At 33.6% G+C, this 23,016-nt stretch overlaps 1 protein-coding gene across 6 annotated transcripts in view; it reads right to left on the reverse strand.

Moving 5' to 3' along the window:
* Positions 1 to 23,016, reverse strand: part of FBXO25 (F-box protein 25) — a 103,132-nt gene that overhangs the window by 52,363 nt on the left and 27,753 nt on the right. For 5 of the 6 annotated variants that reach the window (XM_074209558.1, XM_074209560.1, XM_074209557.1 and 2 more), the window contains exons 3-4: positions 2,399 to 2,502; positions 846 to 895 (exon numbers count right to left, since the gene is read on the reverse strand). In XM_074209558.1, coding sequence (XP_074065659.1) covers positions 846 to 895; positions 2,399 to 2,502 — 154 coding nt within the window. The remainder of the gene's footprint in view (positions 1 to 845; positions 896 to 2,398; positions 2,503 to 23,016) is intronic. The other variant, XM_074209559.1, reaches the window with a different exon arrangement.

Raw genomic sequence — 23,016 nt, forward strand, 5'->3', positions numbered from 1 at the left:
TTTCTTAGAAGGTTCAAGGACAGTGAGAGCTATATCAAGAACTTTTAACACCACTAAATGATCTGCTTTTTTATAAACTAGTCTGTAGAGAGAGTTTTGGTGGCTGGTATCTTTTCAACACATATTCCTGGAAGTTCAAACTTAACTTATCTTGGTCAAATTAGTACATAATGAACGCGTGTTGCTTGCTCCCTTAGTCATTTCCCCTGATTGCTACAAAGTGTGCTGAAAGAATAATTTACTCCTTAGTCTAAAGGACAAACTAAACTATACAATGTTTTACATACAGTTAAGCAAACAATAAAGACTTTTCTGCCAGAGATGAGGCCATCATTAAAATTCCAAATTTGGCTTATTAAAGAAAGGAAAAGTTGTAACCTATTATGTTTGGATTGGGTACCTTAGACCCACTTCTTATAATTCCCATCTCCACTCAAAACTTGATCAAGTATCCCTGGATAACAGTTCTAGAGCAGGAAGGACTGCAGAGCTCAACTATTTCAATGTCTTAAATTCAGATTAAGAAACCAAGGCTAAGGGAGGTAAAGGGTCACACAAACAGTAAACAATTACTCTTCCATGAGGCTTTGTCTGCTATTTATCATTTGTGTATATGTTTGTATAGAAGCAGATATATTTTGTATATACTTATATGTACATTATTATTTGCATGATAGAAGCAAACTCTTTAATAGTGAAGGGTCTTTAATTTTTGTCTACAAATTTTTCAATTTTAAATATGTTCATCAAAACTCATTTGACCACTGGAATAATTACCTCAATAAAACTGAAAGAAAAAGGTATATAAAATCAAAACCCTTCATTCTATATGATAAAATACTTACTTCTCTGGTGCTTTCTTTATGTACATAAATCCATTTTTCACGATAAAAACCTGAAACAAAAATTAACTTTTAAAAAAAATTCAATAAATTGTTTTTCTTTCTTTTTGAAAGATTTTATTTATTTTAAATTTTACAAATTTATCCCATTCTTGCTCCCCCCCCACAGAAGGCAGTCTGTTAGGTTTTTGTTTTTCTAAAAAAGAATTTTCATAATATTAATAGAACTGCTACGTTTAGATGACTGCAACTACATTATTTAGTTGAGGGAAAAATTACTTTTACTAGAAATATCAGAGTCTTACAAGTGGTCTTCTAAAACAAATTTCTTTGAGAAAAAATGAAAATGAATCACAGGGCAAATACCAATGAAGAATTTAGAAGAATCAAAAAGGAAGTGGTATCAATGAAGCTAGAGATAATAGATACAAGTTATAGAAAAGAAACACTTAAATATACAAAAATTCCAACTTAGCTGACCCCCATTTTTTTTACTAATTCCTTATTCATTTTTTTTAAAAGAAATGTTAAATATTTTTAAGTATATTGGTTTCAAATTCAAAATGTAAATGAATGCTTCCTTCATTGGGGAATGTGGTATTCTATAACTTGGAACTTTTAGTTAAAGCACTAAAACTTAATTTTAGCTGTTTTGGACCAAAATCTTTAAAAACATTTCTGCCTTTTTAAAACAAGCATAATTTAATCTCTTTTTTGATGACGAGGGGGTCATCATCACACGTCAATTAACACATTGCTCCAAAACAAAATGATTTCTTCAATGTCTACTTAAACTATCTCAATATAGGCATCAATTTACTGTACTTTTACATTTTTTTCTATCTTTTAAAATAGTTTTTTATATCTCCCCCCCCCAATGTTTGTGGTTGATCAGCTGTTAACTCTTGTTAGTGTTATTCTCTACTCCTCCATTCCCCAACTAAATGGCTTCAGGCTAGGAAATATGTTAACTAAAATTGTTAGAACTATATACAGTATAAATTTTAAGTTAACTGGCTTCCAATAAATGCCTGGGTTCCCATTACAGGGACAAAATGATTAAGCTTTGTGATAACTATGCCAGTCATTCAGACAGCATGGTTTTATTACCTTTTTTACATGCCAGAAGTCTGTCCTAACCTGAAAATTGGGACATAAAAAAAGAAAATACAGATATATATATACTGATACACTGGGGCTTATTGGATAAATATAGTCTCAGCCTGTCCTTGACAATTATTAATTGAGTGATTATGGTTAAATCATTTAATTTCTTACTGCCCCAAATATTTCTCAAAGTCCATATTTAAGTTTCAGATAAACTGCTGCAAAGGGTAGCAATTTCTATACCACATTATCCCTGACACCAATAAAATCACAGGTTCAGACCAAAACCTAAATAAAACAAAAGAAATAAACAAAAATGCCTCTTCTATCTAATAAGAGTCAAAGGTAGTAAATGAATCAATGACACACACACACACACAAACACACACACACACACACACAAACACACATATATATGTGTAAAACTATGTTATGGAAAATTATCTTACATTGAGTATTTGTGCTTTGTCTAAAGTGATCCTTTTTCCTTTTTTTGGTTGCAAATTCACACTCTTCAGGGTTGAATATATCTTCATCCTCACTATTTACAATACTGAAAGAACAGACATATTTTATTAAAAATGTCATCTAGTAAACTCTTCACTTTTTTCTCTGCCACACAATATAAGAGGGTATCAATAAAAATTGAGCTTAGAAGTCAGGAGACCAAGGGAAAAGACAAGAAAATATTGATTTGATAGGCAGGCTTGGGCTGTAACATTTTCAAGTATGATCTGTGTTCATGAAGTGGCATAAAAGATATTATAAAGAAAATTTTTATTAGAAAAAATAAGTAAGGGATAGGGATAATAAAGACAGACAGTTCCAGGTGAAATACATAAATATTGAAGGACCCACAAAAAGCTTCCAGCACATGGGCTATTTTCTTTAGAGGATTTATCAGTTGTCTTGAACAAGAAATACAGAGTATAAGAAGACATAAATGGGACGTGACTTATAATATTGGAAGGCAAACTCAAATTGATGCATTGATGAGATTAAGTATCAAAATGTATCTTTTAATTCTAAAAATAAAATGAGAATTTATAGAATAAGAGATCACATAGAAACTTTTACGATAGTGAATTCCATTCTTGAAAATCTGAAATTTTACCCTGCTTCCTCAGGCTATAGGACAACTTATTCAAACACTATGCCAAGAAGAGAAAAACATTCTATAAAGTGTTCAGAAGAATTCTGTTATATTAAGCTGAAATCATTTCGGATATTGATAGAATTTATAAATAATTATAAAGACAATTATATTCTAGAAATGTAGTTACTAATGTTTTCTGTTCCATGAACCCCTTTCAACAGCAACATCAAGTTTGTAAATCCCTGGGGTCCTGCATAAGGCACTAATAGCCAATTTTAAGTGCAGTTCCCCTTTGACCACTGTTGTAAACTCCCATGGGGTTCATGAACCACTAAAGGGAACCATTTTCTAGATGAAAGCATTTTTAAAAATTCTTTTTAAATGATTTGGTTACTTTCTGTTTGAAAGTCTATTACCTATTCTTAATACAGCTACCATTTTAAACACAAGTACTCTATAAATGTTTGTTAAATCATTACAGCAATGTAGCGTTTTCTTAAGCACTAACCATATATATTATACATTTTACATAGCTTAACTAAACTAGAACAAGAAAAGTAATATAGGAAAACTTTGAATATCTATACATTAAATGCAGTTACTCAGATTTTGTTTTTTTAAAAATATATATATTTTTTAATTTCGGAAAAGAAAAAATCAGAAGTCATTCATATATTTCATTTTTTCATGTATTTTTTAAACTAAAATTTTTAGTTCCCAGACAAGTGGAAAAACACATGTATCATCCTAGAATTACAAAAAATAAAGTCAAAATTATACTCTTTTCCCAACATACGCTGATAACTAAAATGGTTTTTAGTTTGAAAGTAAGAACATTTCAAAGATAAACTAAGAATAACTCAAGGTATGTGGAACTGATGCTCAACAAGTAGGAAGTAACATCACTTTATTTCCCCATCATCATTCTCTGACAAGAAAATTGTATACAAGCTCCTTTCTACTCAACAACATTCACTTTTAATAAAAACAGCTGAGTTTTCCAAATGAATCTATTTATCATTGTCAAAATAGACTTAAGCAGAACCAGCAATAGTTGTAAATCAACAAGACAAGCAAAAGTGTATTTGGAAAAAACCTCATACAAACACATTCTCAGCAGCAAACACTAAATAATTCGAATCCACAATGATGTGTTGATCCAGGTTAAATCTAATAATATTCAATCTTAAACTATCTTCTGTCAAACTATCCAAACATTGAGTCTAGCAGGTTTTGTATTTGGAAGCCTTCCTAACTAACTATATCAAATAAAGAATCATATTTACTGTTTCAAAAATGTCAGAGAATAGGCCTTGTAATGGGGATGGAAGTGAAGACAGATGGATTTTTTCCCTATAATTAGAGAAGCAAGAGGGAATGCACAATAGACAAATGTCATACACCTAAAGCTATGATCATGCAAAAGGGGAAGAAGCGAGGACAAAAAATGAAAATATAATTAAATTCTAGTTTTGAGATGTCCAATACAAAGGAGAATTCAGGGGAGAAAAATCAAGAATGCATGCCCAACTTGCTTATGATTCATAGTCCAGTGTTATACAGTCTTATGTATAACAAAGTGTTTTGTAAAATATGAGTTCTTACCATACAGAAGTAAGATGCTATTCCAGTTATGAAGATGACATAAGAGTCTTTGATTGTCTTATCTGGAGGTAAGAGGGATTTTGATTCTATGGAATTCTACTGAATCCCAGGGATGGCTCAACTAGCTGCCCCTGACTTTCTAAAGATCATGAGAACCCAGTTCCTTGTGTTGGCTTCAGTTGCCTAAGAATTCCCCAAGTAGGGTGTGGTTCAAGACCTTCTTGGATTCCCTCAAAAAGTACAGAGCATATGGATTCATTTTAGCAGAGTAGGAATCAAACTAGCTTTGGGGGTCAAAAATCAAAACAAAAACAAAAAATGCTAAGTTATAAAAGATGAAAAAGAAGACAGCGTTATTGCTTTAAAGAAACTTAGAGTCTATAAAGGGAGATAGATTGTTTCCAAATAATCATTCACAAAGTAAAATATGGTGGGTTCCTAAAAGAAATAAAACAAAAACTCTATTAATCAAATTCAGAGGAAAGAGAAATTCTTCATGAGAGAAAAGGGAAAGGATTCTAAGATATAGTACTGGGACTATATAGTACTATAATACTGGAAAGATACATCATATTTAGAAAAGCAGAAAAGGGAGAATAGAATGTCATTCTTTTTGGTGAGAATATTATTAGCAAAGACACAGAGGAGGAAAGCTTGGGCTGCATCTAGGGAATGATAAGTATTTCAGTTAGAATACAAAATACAGTAGCGTAGTAGGGAAGAAAAGTCTGGAAATACTTAGGATTAAATCACAGCACTTCTAAAATGTGAAACTGATATGAGAACTTTAAAAAAAATCTTCATAGGCAATATCTCCAATAATGGTAAAAATCTAAGGTATATAAGATGAATGTATATCTGGTTATATACACATATGAATATGTGAACATGTATATCATCATTATCCTTATCCAAATCCACATACATATATATTTTTAATATATATGTATATATCTAATATACATGAAAAAAATAGTCTTTTTTGGCAAGCATACTTCTGGAAACGTGACCAGCCCATCATAGTGGTACTCTCTGTAGTGATATTGGAATACTAGACTTTTTAGCTAGAGGAAGGACCTTAATGTCTGCTATCTTCTTCTGCCAGGTGATCTTCAGAATCTAAGACAATTCAAATGAAAGTGATTCAGCTTCTTGACATTGCACAGGGAGATTGCCCAGGTTTCACAAAGTATACACAATAATGATTTTTGTGGAGAACTCACACAGGGCAAGTGCTCACAAGGGGGTCAGAAGAGGCAATATTGGGATACCCTGAAGGTCTCTCTTAAGAGCTTTAGAATTAGGGGCAACTAGGTGGCACAGTGGATAGAGCACCAGCCCTAGAGTCAGGAGTATCTGAGTTCAAATTTGGCTGTGTGGCCTTGGGCAAGCCACTTAACCCCATTGCCTTGCCAAAAAAAAAAAAACAAACCCAAACAAACCCTGAAATAAAAAAAATTTAAAAAAAAGAACTTTAGAACTGATTGTATAGCATGGGAGACACGGGCCTAGGACCATTCAGAATGGCATGCCCTCCTTAGAGAGGGTGCTGCATTCTATGAGGAAGACAGGATTGAAGCAGCTCAAATCAAACGTAACATATACAAGTTCAGATAAGCACCCCAGGTGTTCACATGGATTATTTGCTCACATACACACACACACACACACACACACACACACACACACACACACACACACACTCATTCTCTCTCTCTCTCTCTCTCTCTCTCTCTCTCTCTCTCTCTCTCTCCCCTACCATTCCCCAACTGATAAATCATCAAAGGATATGAACAGGCAATTTTCAAAGAGAACTTCAATAGAAGAGGCAAGCTTATTAATGACCATATGAAAGAAAATCACATATCAGTTAATAATAAGAGATACATTTGAAAACTTCTTTGGAGTTTCATCTTACAAATTAAAATGATAAATATTTCAGAACTATGTTATAGCAAACACATTGATGCATATTAGTTGAGTTACTGAAGACCTCTGACTAGAAATCACTAAATTGTAAATACCCTTTGATAGGGTAAAATCACTACTAAAAATAACCCCAGACCACCCAATACCTGGCAAAGTCAGGTTGGGTCAGATGGAGGAGAAATTTAATTGACCTTCAGAGATTGAGACCTTAAAATGACAGAAACTCTGAATCTCCCCAAATCATAAATTATCATAACTTTCTCAGATATATATCATGCTAATAGGATCTGAAGAATCTGATAATCAGTAGGATCTGTTGAAAAACTGGATATGGGAATTAGGGAATAGGAGAATTCAAATATGATTCTAGGGCCTCAAACATGGCTGACTAGTCATATGAAAAAAGATTGAAGAGATGTTAAAAAGTCAAGCGAGGAAACAAGACAGGACAAAAAATTTAGGAAATAGAAGGCCTTTTAAAGGAAACTTTCTTTGCCTCACCTCTGCCAACATCAACCATTTAAAGATGGAAAAATTCTATGGAAGAATTTTTTTTAAAAAATGTGTATGTTTTTATTTATTTGTATATTACTAAAATAGTCTTATTGTAAGAATAAAGATAACCTCTCCTACACCCCACAAAAATAAAAAAAACCTCATGAAAAATAAAGTGAAGAGAAAAAGAAAAAAAATTGTACTTCAGTCTGTGTTCAGATTCCAGCAGCTCTGTCTTTGTGATGGATTGCATTCTCTATCATAAATCCTTCAGAAGAGTTGCTTCTATATTTTTTTCCACAGTTGCTATTGCTAAAAGTATTTCCCTCCATCCATTCCTCTCCATTCCCATTTATTCTATTCTCACTCTCCTTTCACTTCGTTCCTCTTCAAAAATGTGTTATGGGACAACCAAGTGGCACAAAAGACAGAGCACTGGCCCTAGGGCCAGGGAGGACCCAAGTCCAAGTCCTGTCCTGGACACCCAACACCACCACCTTGAAAAAAACAAAGAAAGTGTGTCATATCTGACTACCTTCTCCAATGATCATCTATGCAGAATTTTAAAAAGTTAAAACATCAAAACTTAAAGGGAAGGAGAACAATAAATATTTATATAAGATGATGTTCCTAAGGCAAACAGTCTATATTACACTGGTGTAGTATTATTTAATACTATACAAATCTCCATATTAAACATGTATAGCATTTCCCCAAATCAAAGCAGTTTATCTATGTCTCCAAAAACTGTACAATGTAATCATAACTCAAAGGAAAACTTCCTGACTAGGTTTGACAAGCATGATAATCTAATCATCACTTACCCTAATAGGTAAATAATTCCTTTTATAGAATTCTATGACGTGACAAGTTTTAGTGCAGAAAACAGATAAATTTTCAAGTACAAGTTCTTCATAAATCTACAATTTATCTAACATATGCCACCAAAATTTTATATTATCTTCATCAAAAGTTGTGTTCCAATAGCACTTCAGTCACTCTCTTTTAGGCAAACTGCCTAAAATGTAATTAAAACTACAAGAATTCTTTTACACACATTTGAACAAACCCATCTAACAGTGCATGCTCATACCAAAGTAATCTGCAATTTAAAAAAAGGCTAAAAATTTGAAAGAATCTTCTAATTAACCCTAATGATGAAGGTAAGAAATTTAACTTCTCTGGGTTAACTTTCTTCATCTAGAGTTGTTTGAATAGATGGGCTCTGAGGTCCCTTCCAGTTCTAATTCTGTGATTTCAAAGCACAGAAAGTTAGGTTCACCTAGTAATTTATTTTAAAGGCTAAAAAAAACCCTTAAAAATACCTCAAATATATTATCCATGGATGCAAAGATTATTTACCTAAATTGCAACAGGTATTCTAATGTTAAACCATTCAAAAAAGATACACATTTTACTTGTCTAATATTTATTCCTTAAAAGAGAATAATCAATCAAGAGAATTTTCAGTGCCTACTATATGCCAGACATGGTATGTTGGGTATACAAAGAAAGACAAAAGACAGTCCCTCTTCTCACAGAGTTCAGTTTAATGGAGGAAACTATGCAAACTACTACTGTATATGCAAACACTGCATATACAGGATAAATTGAAACAATCAGCAGAAGGAAAGGCACCAGCATCAAGGGGTAATGGAAAAAAGTTTCCAGTAAAAGGTAGGATTTTAGTTGAAACCTGATAGAAGTCAGGAAGTGGAGATTAGTGGAAAGCACATTCTAGATAGGGGGAACAACCAGTGAAAATGCCCAGAGCAGAGAGGAGTGTGTGTGTGATTAAACAACCAAGCGAATAATGAAGAAGTCAGGCTATGAAACCCAAACAGCAAATTTTATATCTGATCTCAATGGTAACAAGGAGTCAGTGGAGTTTACAGGGGGACATAGGGGCTAGCTAGGGAGATGATCAGGTCAGACACATACCTTAGAAAGTTAACTTTAATAGTTGAGTGGGGAACAAACTGGAGTGGGAATGACTAAAGTCAAGATGATCAACAAAACAACCTATTGCAGTAGTCCAGAGGATAAGTGTCTACACCAAGGTATATAGCACCAGTTCTCCAAAGTACTACTTGCCTATCAATGAAGAACTATGATTCTATAGCAAAAGTATAATACATCATTCTAGTTTTCCAAATGGACAATCAAAGACATAAATCAAACAATTGGCCACAAGATAAATACATCTGTGTAAAAACTAAGAGTTCTAATTCAATTCCATTAAAAATCAAGGAAACCTGACTTCAACAAGATTAAAAGTTTTTCAACTTCAATACCAACTATCTAAACAGGAAGAGGTGAGTTTTTTCTAAAAGCAAAGAACAAAAATCTGAAGGAAAGTTCCCCCCCCCTTCCTCATCTCACCCTTTGCAAATGCTATACTGGAAAGTACTGCATTTGGAACCACAGGCTCTGGGTTCAAAAATTAACTCTGCAACTTAGTGAACCTTAACAAGAAACTTAGGCTCTTTGAGTCTCCGTTTTCTATTTGTAAAATAACAGGCTATACTCAGTGGGGTTTTTTTTTCAATTATCAATCTATGAGTATATAATTCACCTGGTGATACATGTATGGTCATGCATAAAACTTTTCAATGAGATATTTTTCATCCCTTCTGCTGAAACCAAAATTAGGGACAGGAAGGAACATTATAAAATTTCTCATTAAAAGTTTTTTAAAACTCTTTGGGAATACTAATTCACCTTTCGAGTGCTTAAATAATGCTAAGCCAAAATAATGCACAATCAATAAGAAATGTTGAAGCTAAAATCATATTTAATTATTTAGACAGGCATTATTAAAGACTGGTATAATAAATGAGTTAAAAAGGAAATTCTGCAAACATCTAGTCCATCTATCCCCAAGAAGAATTCTCACATCTAAAGATGGCTCATCCAGTCTTTTACAGACCTCTAATGAAGAAGAACCCACTATGTTCCAAAATTGACTTTAGGGCAATTCTTAATTGACGGGAAATTTTTTTCTCTTTATCAGGCTTCACTTTATCTCTTTTGTCATTTTGTCTATTGCTTTTGTTTTTTTTTTCCTCTAGGGTCAAACAAAACACATTCAATCTCTCTTCTTCATGTGATAACTTTTCAAACAACTGATCACAATGGCTTCCCCCACCCTCCACCCCCACCCCAGGTCTGAACTTCCTCAAATTCTTCAGGTAATCTTCTTATGGTATAAACTCAATGCTCTTTCTCATCATGGTTGCCTTACTCTGAAATCTCTCTAGTTTATCAATGTCATTCCTAAATGTGGCACTCAGAACTAAACAAAATGATGTGTGACAAGATAGGAGTACACTAGGAATATCACCACCTTATACTGGAAGCTATGCTTCTCTTAATACAGTTCAAGATCACATTAGTCTCTCTCTCTCTCTCTTTTAAGTCTGACACATCATATTTCTGGATCATGCAGAATCTACAATTCACTAAAATATTTCTATCTTTTTAGCTAAATTGCTGTTTAACTGTTCCTCTCCAGACTTGAACATTTGAAATTAATTTGTAGAATGCCAGTATAAATAAATACTGAATTTATTTCAATCCAACTTTTAATAAAAGATCTTTTTTTACATTATTTTCATTTCAAAATATATTCTTTTCCTCCCCTCCCCCATTTAAAGAACAATCCATTGTTACAAAGGATAAAAATGGGGGGAGCATGTAAATAAAACTAACTAATAAATTGACTGAATGAAATGTTCCACATCCAAAGTCACCTCTGCAAAGATTGGAGGGAAATATATTCTCTCAATCCTTCTCTGGGGCAAAACTTTCAGCTCAATGATTTAGTTTGTTATGATTCTTTTAAATCCTGATGAACATCTCCTGTTGGCTAACCTTTTGAGTTGTTTCATCTATGACTTGGCTAAATTGACTGAATTGATAAAAATGTTCTACAGCACAGGGTCGCCCCATTGGAGATATTCTGTCAAGCTGACATAAAGTGTTAACATTTATTCTTTAAATTCAGTCATTCAATCAGCTATGAATACATCTAATTGTAGTATCTTCTAGTTTACATCTTTCTAATACAAAATATAGTATATGATACTTTATCAACTGCTCTGCATAACCTAGGTAAATTATATTATAAAAGTTTCCTGATACACAAATTTAATGAGGAAATAAGTCTGGCAGTCCTGTTCTTGATTATGCCATGTTTTTTCTAGACACATACTAAAAAAATCTGTTTAATTTAATTAATCTGTTTAATTCTAATATTTTCCCAGGTATCAAATTCAGGGCTATAGTTTGTGGATCTCCTTTTTAAAAAAATTAGGACAATATTAACATTTCTCAATTTTTTTTTAAGGTTTTTGCAAGGCAATGGGGTTAAGTGGCTTGCCCAAGGGCCACACAGCTAGGTAATCTTTAAGTGTCTGAGACCAGATTTGAACCCAGGTACTCCTGACTCCAGGGCCGGTGTTTCATCCACTGCACCACCTAGCTGCCCATTGTTCATGATTTCTTACAGAACAACAGTATTCCATCATATTCATATACAACTATAAAAAGAGCTGCTATAATTTTTTTTGTACATATGGGTTCTTTTCCCTTTTTTTAAGATCTCTTTGGGATACAGATCTAATAGTATGGACCAAAGGGTATGCACAATTTTATAGCTCATTGGACAGAGTTCCAAATGACAGCATTCTTCTTAAACTTTGTCAAGGTTGTCTGCCATCTTAGATACTTTTTTCTTGACCAATGAAGACCAAATTTCATTTAAAAATTCTATGTAAAATTAAACTTGTAAAAAAAGTATGATTCTCTGTTCTTGTAATTGAATGTCAGCAATCATACTAATATACTTAGAATTATGGTCTCAGCACTGAAAAGTAATTCAATCTCTACTTCAAAAAATAATTCACTCTATAATACAGCATGCAAAAATGATTATTCAGTCAGACTGAACACTTTGAATGCAGGGGAATCCACTACCTCCTGAGACTGATGAAAGTGCTTTTGTATAACTGTTCCCTTACATCTTGCCTGAATTCTACCTTTTTGCAACTTCTACTCATTGTTCCTAATTCTTTTCTCTGGGGTCAAGATGAATAAGTCTAATCCCTCCCTTTTCTATGTGACAGTCAATCAAATAAATACATGAAAACATTTGCAAAACATAAGTCAATGAGCAAATTTCCTCTATAATCTTTTTCTTTTCTAGTCTATCTTCAGCTCCTTTAACTGTTTCCCATATTATATGATCTCAAGACCACTGATCACAATAGTCTCTATTTTCTAGACACTCCTCAGTTTATCAATGTTTTTCCAAAATTTAATGCCCTGAATTGAATATAACATTCCAGAAAATGTGACAAGGATAAAGTAGAGAAAGACTATTAGCTCCCAAGTCCCAGCTAATATATTTCTTAATGCAAGCTTATACTCAAATTTAATCTTTCTGGTTATCCTATAATACTAGTGATTTATACCGTGTTCACAGTTCAGAAAAACTACCAAAACTTGTTTTTCAGAAGGTATTGTTTAGCCATGCTTCCCCAAACTTGTATTTATGAAATGAAATTTTAAAAACCAAAATACAGGGCTTTACACTTATCCTTTTACAATTTTGGGTTATAGTTTCAGTCTTCTTTTTACAAGTCATATTTGCTCCCTAAGGATGGGGATCATTCCATTTTTGTCTCTGTATTTCCAATGTCAAGTTCAGCATCTAACATTCCACCAGGTGTTAGGTTTTTGCAAGGCAAATGGGGTTAAGGGGCTTGCCCAAGGCCACACAGCTAGGTAATTATTAAGTGTCTGAGGCTGGATTTGAACTCAGGTACTCCTGACTCCAAGGCCAGGGCTCTATCCACTGCGCCACCTAGCCGCCCCAAGCAAATTCTTAAGGTAATCAGTCTATTAGTGATTTCCCTTCAAACTAACAATGACTCACTTATCCTTTAGGTCCAATTCATTCAACTAGTTCTGAATCCACTTAAATCAATGACACAAATATCACACACACATATCACTCCATTTTATTCACATGGGAAACTCAAAAAGTTCTTTCAACTGTGTTGCTACAATTAGGTAAATTCTATTTGTATCCTCCTGATCTACCAGTCTAATAATCCACTCAAAAAAATGAGTTTAGACTAGAATGACTGATTTTTGGGGGGTAAGGCAATGGGGTTAAGCAACTTGCCCAAGGTCACAAAGCTAGGTAATTATTAAGTGTCTGAGGCCACATTTGAACTCGGGTCCCTCCTGACTTCAGGGCCAGTGCTCTATCCACTGTGCCACCTAGCCACCCCTTAGAATGACTGATTTTTTTAAAGTTTTTTTTGCAAGGCAAATGGGGTTAAGTGGCTTGCCCAAGGCCACACAGCTAGGTAATTATTAAGTGTCTGAGGCTGGATTTGAACTCAGGTACTCCTGACTCCAGGGCCGGTGCTCTATCCACTGTGCCACCTAGACGCCCCAAATGACTGATTTTTAATGAATTTGTGCTGCAAATTTATGATTGTAACTTCCTTTTCTAGGTATTTACTAACCATCCCTTTAATAAAACATTCTAGAATTTTGTCATGAATTGAAGGCAAGCTAAATGGCCTTGTAAATTGTAAATTCTACTCTTTTCTTCATATTCCTTCTTAAAAAAAAAAAAAGATTGGATTTCTCTCTATCTTATCCAGTGCAGAATTCTACTTATGGCCCAGTTCCTTTCTAGAATCTTTCATCTAGTCTACCCCTCCTTAAGCAAACTGGTGAGGGTTTATCATATTTATACAAAAATTAGAGTATACATTTGATTAGCATAGCCCCTGGAAGCTCACAACTCCCAAGAGAGCAGACTCATTACCTTGCTGGTAGTTAATATAACAGACATGCACCACCATGCCTAGCCCTCATTTTCTTTCTTAAAAATCAGGAAAATATTTGCTATACTTTAATTCTGCAAAGTCTCTCTTTCAAAAATCACTTAGATTGGCTAAGCGTTCACAGTAACTAAAGAATGCTTTCAATACTCTGGGATGTAGTTTGAACCTGCCTTTTGAAATTCATGAAAACAAGAGTTCTTAACTTTGGATCTGTGAACTTTTAAAACAAAATTCCAATAACTATATATCTATATAACTAGTTTCTTTTGTAATCCTAATCATTTTATGTTATACATCTAAAAATATTATTTGGAGAAGAGATTCATTGATTTTAGCAACGTGTCAAAAGGGTCCACCACACAAAAGTTTAAATACTCTTGTAATTAAAGGCATTAGGTGCTGTTATAATATCCCTACTCATCTTCAGTTCCAGCTCTCTTTAAACCAATTGTATTGCCTTTCTGGTGTGATGACAATTCCCCTGGGCAGAGAAAACAGATGTAAAATAAAAACTGAGCAATTATATCTTTTCTCTAGTATCCATTAATAGCACTCTGTCAACTCAGTCTTATTCTTTTTTAGGGATAAGGAAGGGGAGGGAAGGAAATTTTTGTTATCATTAGCTCCCTCACTAAAGCTCATTCTAAGCTCTGGGACTCCTGACATTATTTTTCAAGGATTTGCCAAGTTTCAGTACATATTCTGCAACTTCTGCCCTTGTTCACCTCTTTCATACTGTCTTTTTAAAAAAAAAAAAGATCTAAGATTCATTCATTTATTCAAAAAATCTTTAATAAGGAAGTGTCTACATTCAATAAGCTTACAATGTTTGTGGGAATGAAGAGAGAAACCGTATTGGATTCTTTGGATAATTCCCTTTTTCATTATCATTTTTAATTAAAAGCATTTCAATCTTTAGAGCTTACATTCCTCCTGGGTTGAAGTTACCTATAGAATTACTGTGAGACACTTTTCTAACCTTTCTCTAAAATTTTTGAATTTACTAAATTTAAGGTTAAGTTCACACTATATCTGTGTTTTTTTTCATTCTCTATCACAAATCATTTCTAATTCAGCAGCTAAGTCTTATTAGTAGTAATCATATACAGAATGGAAATTATCCTTGTTAATTTTCATTGATTATTCTACTTTTTGAAGCATGACAGGAAAATAAGTCAAAAAACTTTCTGCTAGTCTGTATTAGCAATCAATCTATCAATCAAAAAGCATTTAGAAAGCATGTTACTATGTTTCATGTGTACTAAGTGCTGGAAATACAAAGAAAAAAATGATCTTACGTTCTAATATAAGAGAAAACATGCATAAATAGGTATACACAAAACACATTCCATGTTGCTATAAGGAAATGCACAATCAACTTGGGGGATAGGGTGAAAATTCTATAGAAGGTAGAATTTGAGCTGAATCTTGAAGGAAACCAGAGATTCTAATTGAACAAGATGAGTTCTGGGTCATGTGGATGGGAGACAGATTAAGGTTCAATAAATATCTGAATATAGTAATGGGAGACCCCTAATAACAACAGTGTTGATAACAGTAAGCATGTATATAGCATTTTAAGGTTTGCCCTTTGTATATATTATCTCATTATGCTCACAACTACTAATCATGCCTCTATGCCAAGTTAGTGATCTTTTTCCTGAACATTTATTTTCTCTTTCAGTGCAAGCAGCCCATATATTTATAATATTGCTTCCATTTCACTTCTGTTGACTTTCATCCAAATGTTCTCTGCAACTCTGGATTTTCATGATACTATTTTCTTCTTTCAATTTTTTTTCCATTTTAGAGAATATCTTATTAATATTTATTGCAAGACACCCAACCTCCACCTACAATCCAACCCCTGTCAAAAACAAACCATATTTCAATCTCAAGTTCCATTATCTAAATCTCGGTAGTATCTCTGAGGTCTAAGTGCCCCCTTGCATTGGAACACCTAGGTTTTGCTTGTCACCCATACTTTGTTCATCAATGCACAAACACATGAGTCCATCTATTTTACTACTGGTTCCTTTTTGGGAATTTGTCGCCTTTGAAAATTTTTTATCTCTGCTATTCCCATGTGATATTTCTGCCAGTATTAAGAGGCAGTTTGTTCTTTCTCCTACACAGAAGCTTCAAAAAAATAAAAAAAAATTATAGTTCATCACCAGATAGTTGACTAGCTCAATGAAGTAAAAACCAAAATGCAAATAAAAGCTTTCTTTGAAGTGTAACACACAGAGAAAGCTAGTTTCAGAAGTCCATGAGTAATTACAAGGGTTTAAAAATATAAGAGGCAGGGAGCTAGATGGTCAAGTTGATAAGAGTGTTGGGTCTGAAGTCCAGAAAACCCACATTCCTGGGTTCAGATCTGGTCTCAGACTAGCTGTGGGACCCTGGGCAGGTCACAAGTTTCTTCATCAGCTAAATGAGCTGGAAAAGGAAATGGTAAATCACTCTGGTATCTTTGTCAAGAAAATCAAAAATAGGGGCAGCTAGGTGGCGCAGTGGATAGAGCACTGGCCCTGGAGTCAGGAGTATCTGAGTTCAAATCTGACCTGAGACACTTAATAATTACCTAGCTGTGTGGCCTTGGGCAAGCCATTTAACCCCATTTGCCTTGCAAAAAAAGAAAAAAACTAAAACAACAGTAGGGCAATCACATTTGGCAATGGTAGTAATAAAAAAAAATAAAATATTATTACTATTTTAGTTACTACTGGCTTTTCAATAGGAGGAAAAAAAAATCTAGACCAAAAAATAATCTTCAGAATGAGAGAGAAATGCCAGATAGATGAATACAAAGTTCTTTGCAATTCTTGGGTTTCTTTATTTCTTCCCTCATTACTAATCTGATCTCTGCTCATCCTTCCCCTAAGCAAGTAATCCAGCATAAATTTCATATTTCTAAATCTAAACCTTATCCTAAATATTTTCTAATTGTTCCATATTAATTCATAAATGTTGAAGTATTTCAGTTTTAAGTATGACTTTTAATTAACCTGACTTATTTGCATTGGGGATACTTTTATTATGATGTTGATTAGACAAGCCTAGAACACTGCTGACACTAAATTTTTACTTTATAAATGTTCCTAATTGATTTCTATTCAAACCCTTTATTGTCTGACTTTACACAAAGTTACTAAATAGCAAAACTGATCATCTTGAATTGTCATTTCTATTTTTGTCCAAACAGGGAAACCCTGGGCACATCCCACCGAGTTTTCCAACTTCAAATTAGTCATTTGTAGAACAGCAGGTTATGGTCTATACGCTAGGCAGTCTATATATCTATTATTATCTTTGCTTCATGATCCACTCAGTATCTCTCTGCATAATCAACTGCCTTTAATATACCTATCATTTTTGATATTTTGAGAAGAGTACCTCATTTGTTACATAATCATGCTGGAAGATTGCAAATATCATTATTTTGATTCTACCCCAGACAACCCCAAACTTCTGTTCTTTACTCATTGCTACAGAACATTCTGTGCTGAGCCAATAACAAGCAACGAGTCGGAATTTTCATGAACACTTCATTATTAGTTAGGATTGTGGTCCAGGTCCTATCTTCTGTTCTATTCTTCATTCAAATTCTTATCTTCTGGAATTTGGTGACCAATTGATCACTGAGTTTTAAAATACCTTTTTATTTGTTCAAAAATTAATTTAAATGAAGGATTTCAAGAAGATAATCTTCAAAATAGACCCCATTACTTTCTGCTCAAGATTTACTGCTGTGTTGACAGCTCAAGGTGCTCCGATTCTGATGCAGTGTATTAGTGTCATTGCAATAATTTCCACATCTAGTAATACTTAAAACATAATGCAGTAGGTACTTATTTGACCACATGATCATGTATTTAAAGGCAGAAAGAATCTGTTAGGTTATTGAGTTCAATTCTCTCATGAACTGCCTCTAATTCTTTAGTCCTTTTTTATATACTGTATTATTATGTATTTTATATTACCCATACAACAATATATTCTTTTACTACTGCTTGACTGAAATTATACAAGAATTAATGCCACTGTTGAAAGACTAATAAGACATTAGCATTCAACTTTCTTTGTTATTTTAATTTTTTTCTCATAGTCAACAAAATGGGTTATTTCTTTTTTTCTATATGCCAAAAAAGGTTTTCATTTTGTCAAGTTGTATAAAGTCAATTATTTCCATTATCCATTTTCTTTGATTATCCTGAATTGGCAATCTGTCACACTGAGGACCAAGAGTCTGGGAAAGTATATATTTGATACTAATTTTACAGAAATTCAGTAAAGAGAAAAATCCCTTTTTTCATTCAACAGCTAGGTAGTGCAGCAGATATATTGGCTATGAGTCAAGAAGATCTATATTCAAATCTGGTCTCAGACAGACACTTACGAATAGTGTGACCCTGGACAAATCATGTAACCTTTGTACACCTCAGCTTCCTTGATTGTAAAATGGGGATCACAATAACATTATTCTCTTATGACTGTTATGAGAATCAAATGAGATAGTATTTGTAAAAGTCCTCAGCATTGTGCCTGGTATATAGCAGGTGCTTCATAAATGCTTGTTTCCTCCTACTCTATTAAAATCTTTGAAACCTTATCTAGTCAACACTTTCTCCTATATCTAAGGATAATTTAGTTTATTCTGAACTTAATATGTGCTAAATAAATTGATATTTCTATGAAAAGTATAATAGAAAGGGGTTATAGATCTTTTATATAGTTTGCTTTTCTTTTAAATATATATGCATTTAAATAATCCAAAATGTTATTTTCAAAGCTATCTTATCAGTGATTCTTTATAGCCCATTTTTTCCTGTTGCTCAATGACTACTCTTTCTTTCTATTTTCTTTCTTTCTTTTTTTCTTTTTTGCTATGCTACTTCTTCTTTCCCCGATGGGGGGAAAATGAAGTCCTTGCATTGTCAAGCAAAACAAATTCCAACATTTGCCATGTCTGAAAAATGTTTCCTATTTTGTATCTTGGGTCCATCACATCTGTTAGTAAAATCATGATTGTTTAATAAAATGGTTCAGAATTCTTCAGGCCATTTTAGTGTATATGTACATGTTCCTATATAAGGATTTTTCTTATTTTTTTCCTTCCCCTAAACTACTTCTATTCAGTAATTCTATTTCCCCACTTATACCTCAGATACTTTTTATACCTATTATACATTTATTTTTATATATTATATTTGTATATATAATATATGCATATAATAATTATATGCATGTCATTTCACTCTATTGTAATATAAACTCCTTTAAGGTAAAGGGTCTTGTCTCATTTAATTTTTTTAATCTTACCTAACACTTATTTCAGTTTTCTGCACATTGTAATTATGAGAACTTATATTAAATATATTTAAAGTCCACAAAATACTCAACTTATAGCCCTTATGGTAGACAGACACTAGTAAATATTGTTGTATATGCTTATATATCACTATGGGTGATCATATATTTGGATATATAACTCTGCACTCAGGGGCCTCAGGGTCATTCATCTCAGTAAAGATGAATGTAGAGAAAGTGAGGTATAGGTAAATGTAAATGGTAATTATCAATTGACTAACTCAAAGACATTAATGTATGAGCTGTTTATAATTATATGCATCTAGTGTATATGTGTATCTGTCATCAATATCAACTCTACAAATGATGAATGGACACTTTAGTACTTTTCATCTCTAGACAAGAAAGGATTAGAAAAATTCTTTCCAAAATTCTTAACATCTGGGAAAATATGCTTACCCTTAGTAACCCACTTCACTATAACACAGAATTTGGCATAATACAAATACATATATTATATTCTGATATATTTTTATATTTTAGAAAACAACATAGCCTCTATTCATGCCTTTCTTGTCAAAAGAATGCTCAAAGATAAAATTTTATTTTAAGTTACAATGCAGAAAGATGATTGAGTAAATGAAATTACAGGTATTTGTGAAAAGCAAAACTAAGAAGTGAGCTGATAGCAAAAGCCAATCTCAAATACAATACAAAAATATATTAAGTACAAAACTAGCCAATAAGCAAAATGGAATTGAGCTCCTAATGTAAGTTGGCAAATCTGACCTCCCAGGAATTGCTGTGTCTTGATGGGATAAAAACCACAACTAAATTAGGATCAAAAGAAAAAGGACCCTCAAAAAGTGATGTATAAATAACATTATATTCAAAATACATACTCATGTTAAAGAAATCCAAGGGCCAGAGAGAGGAAGAATGATGTTGAATGTTTTAATTTCTAACCTCTCCCTATTGATGTTTTGAGTCACTCAGCTTGCTTAACTCCTGTTTGATCTTATAGAGTATTAAAAGAAAAAAGAAAGAAGTTAAAGTTCTCATTTACCAATATTGTAAAATATAATAATGTCAGAATGATGCAGACTTCAAAGGTCCATTCTTTCATTTTATACTAATTAAAAATCTTATTTTTCTGAAAAAATCAAATGCATCTCAGAACTTTAACTCAGGAGGGTAAGATAAAATTAACTCAGTAGTTCTAAATAGAACTTGATAATTTCCAATTGAAAGCTCATGGCTGTCTTAAAATAAGATTAAGGATTTTTAGAGCTGGACAGGATCTTAAAGATCATAAAGATTCTTGTTCAAACATCTCATTTTAGAATTAAGGACACTGAGAGTTAGAGATTACATGAATTGTCTATGGTCACACAATTAGTAGTAAATAGCAGAGATGATTTTAAAACCCAGTATTCTTTGTGCTACACTATATAGAAAACAAGTTTAAATTACATTTCCCATGCTTCTTAATATGTACTATTCTGAATATATAAACACTCATCTTCAGTAGAACTTTTCATCTGCTTTCAGACTATGTTATTGTTCAGTTGCTCAGTTGATGGACCATGCCTGACATGGGATTTTTTTTAGCAGAGGTACTGGAATGGTTCTCCAGTGGATTCAGGCAAACAGAGAATCCTTATTTGAATTCAATATGAATTCAATTGGACCTAGAATTCACCATACTGGATCGAAAAGTATGGTAGCAGAGGTGAAGAATGTGTCTCCTTGGCCATCAAGCCACCCCGGCAAATGTCACATAAGGAGAAAGCTCTCTACAGGAAAGCTATTTTTTAGGATCAAAGAACCAGGAGACAAAAAGATATTGTAAATTAGAGGGGCTATGATAGTTCAAGTCTTCCTGACTTCAGGTCCAGTGTTCTAGCTATCAAACCATCTAGCTGCCTTGGTAGGTATCTCTAAAATATGAAAATTTTAACCTTTCTGGAGAAACTGGAATATACATACATATATATATATATATATATATACATACACATATATACGTATATATATACGTACATATATACGTACATATATACGTACATATATATATATATATATATATCTCACGGATATGTCACCATCCTTTTAGATAGTCATTTTTATGTTAAATACTTATTAGATATCCACTACTAATGGGGCAGAGCATAGAGGGATTGGGTTTCTGACATTACTAGCTGTGTGACCTTTGTGTGCCTCAATTTCCTCAACTATAAAATTAAAGTAATAATAGTACCCATCTAATAGGGTGTTTTGAGAATCAAATGAGATATTTGTACAGCATTTCACAGGGTCTGGCAGGTATTCTATAAATGCTCAGTTCCCTTTCTTCTCTTCTCTTCTCCAGTTTCTAGTTATCTTTTCTTATTACTACTCAGTGGGCAGGACTCCAGCCCTGGATTACCCACACAAGTCACCTTTTTGGCTCTTTCTCCTATGTTACTAAATAGAATTAGACACAGTGTCTCTGCCATGCTGAATGGAGCCCCTACAAATTTGTTATCTAAATCTTCACTAGTCCTTGACCATAGTAAGATAATTCTTATACTCTCTCCTTAGTTGATTCTATATTGCACTCTGCACAAAGGTCCTTTAAACTTGTTTCTTTTCTCTTCAAGCCTCCTCACCAGCACTTTCTTCCCACCCTCTCAGCTGCTGTCCCACTCATGCTTTTGAAGCCCATCCTCCAGTCCAACTGTCCCAATTTCCTCTATGTTGAGGAGTCAGAGAGAACTTCAGAGCTTGTCTATGTCTCTCATTCAGGATTCCAGAACTCAATGAAGGTGTGAGATTTTTCTTTCCTACTGCTATAGTTCATGAGCCACACACATGTGCTTTCAGCCATGATTATCCAATAACCAACTAGTTATCTAGCATTTAGGAAAGAAATTCAAGGGCTTGTCCTCTAATCTCCTTGCTTACAAAGCACATCTTTTTCAGGAATTTTGCAAGAACAGTCTCTCCTAGCTCCTATCTGCTTGAATCTCTCAGGTTCTAAACTATATCCCCTTTGGGGTAGCTAGGTGGTACACTTGTCTTGGAATCAGGAGGATGGGAGTTCAGATTCAGCCTCTGACACTTACTAGCTGTGTGACTTTGATTTTTGTGTGACTTTTATTTAAGGCAATGGTAAGGTTAAGTGACTTACAGCCAGGCAATTATTAAGTGTCTGAATCTGGATTTGAACTCAGGTCCTTCTGACTCCAGGGCTGGTGCTGTATCCTCTGCACTATCTAGCTGCCTTGATTTGAGTGACTGGGTAAGTCACTTAACCCTGATTGCTTTACAAACAGGACCATCTCCAGTCATCCTGACTCATATCTGGCCACTGGACCCAGGTGACTCTGGAGGAGAAAGTGAGGCTTGTGACTCAGCACAGCACCTCGACTCTCTCAAATCTAGTTTATGTACTTGTCATGGTATCCCCCTCCCTAATGTTGTGGTGTTCTTCGAGAATGAAGGGCAAACATCATCATCATCAACAAATTATATCCCTTGAATAAAAGATGCCCTACAAATTTTTCCAAATTTTCCTCAGTCAAAAGGAGTAAGTTTTCTGGCAATATCATGTAAGTACATCCAATGACATGTCACAAATATATCAAGTGATCAAATGACTTTTTCACTTTAGTTAGAACGCCTTTGATTTACTGGGTCCAATTGAGATGTATTCTCACATTGTTAAAATATTAACAATGTAGCATTTCTTCATTTAATTTAAACTGAGTAAGAGGATAGGGTT

This window comes from Macrotis lagotis, chromosome 1, assembly GCF_037893015.1.
Source record: "Macrotis lagotis isolate mMagLag1 chromosome 1, bilby.v1.9.chrom.fasta, whole genome shotgun sequence".
Lineage (NCBI taxonomy): Eukaryota > Metazoa > Chordata > Mammalia > Peramelemorphia > Peramelidae > Macrotis > Macrotis lagotis.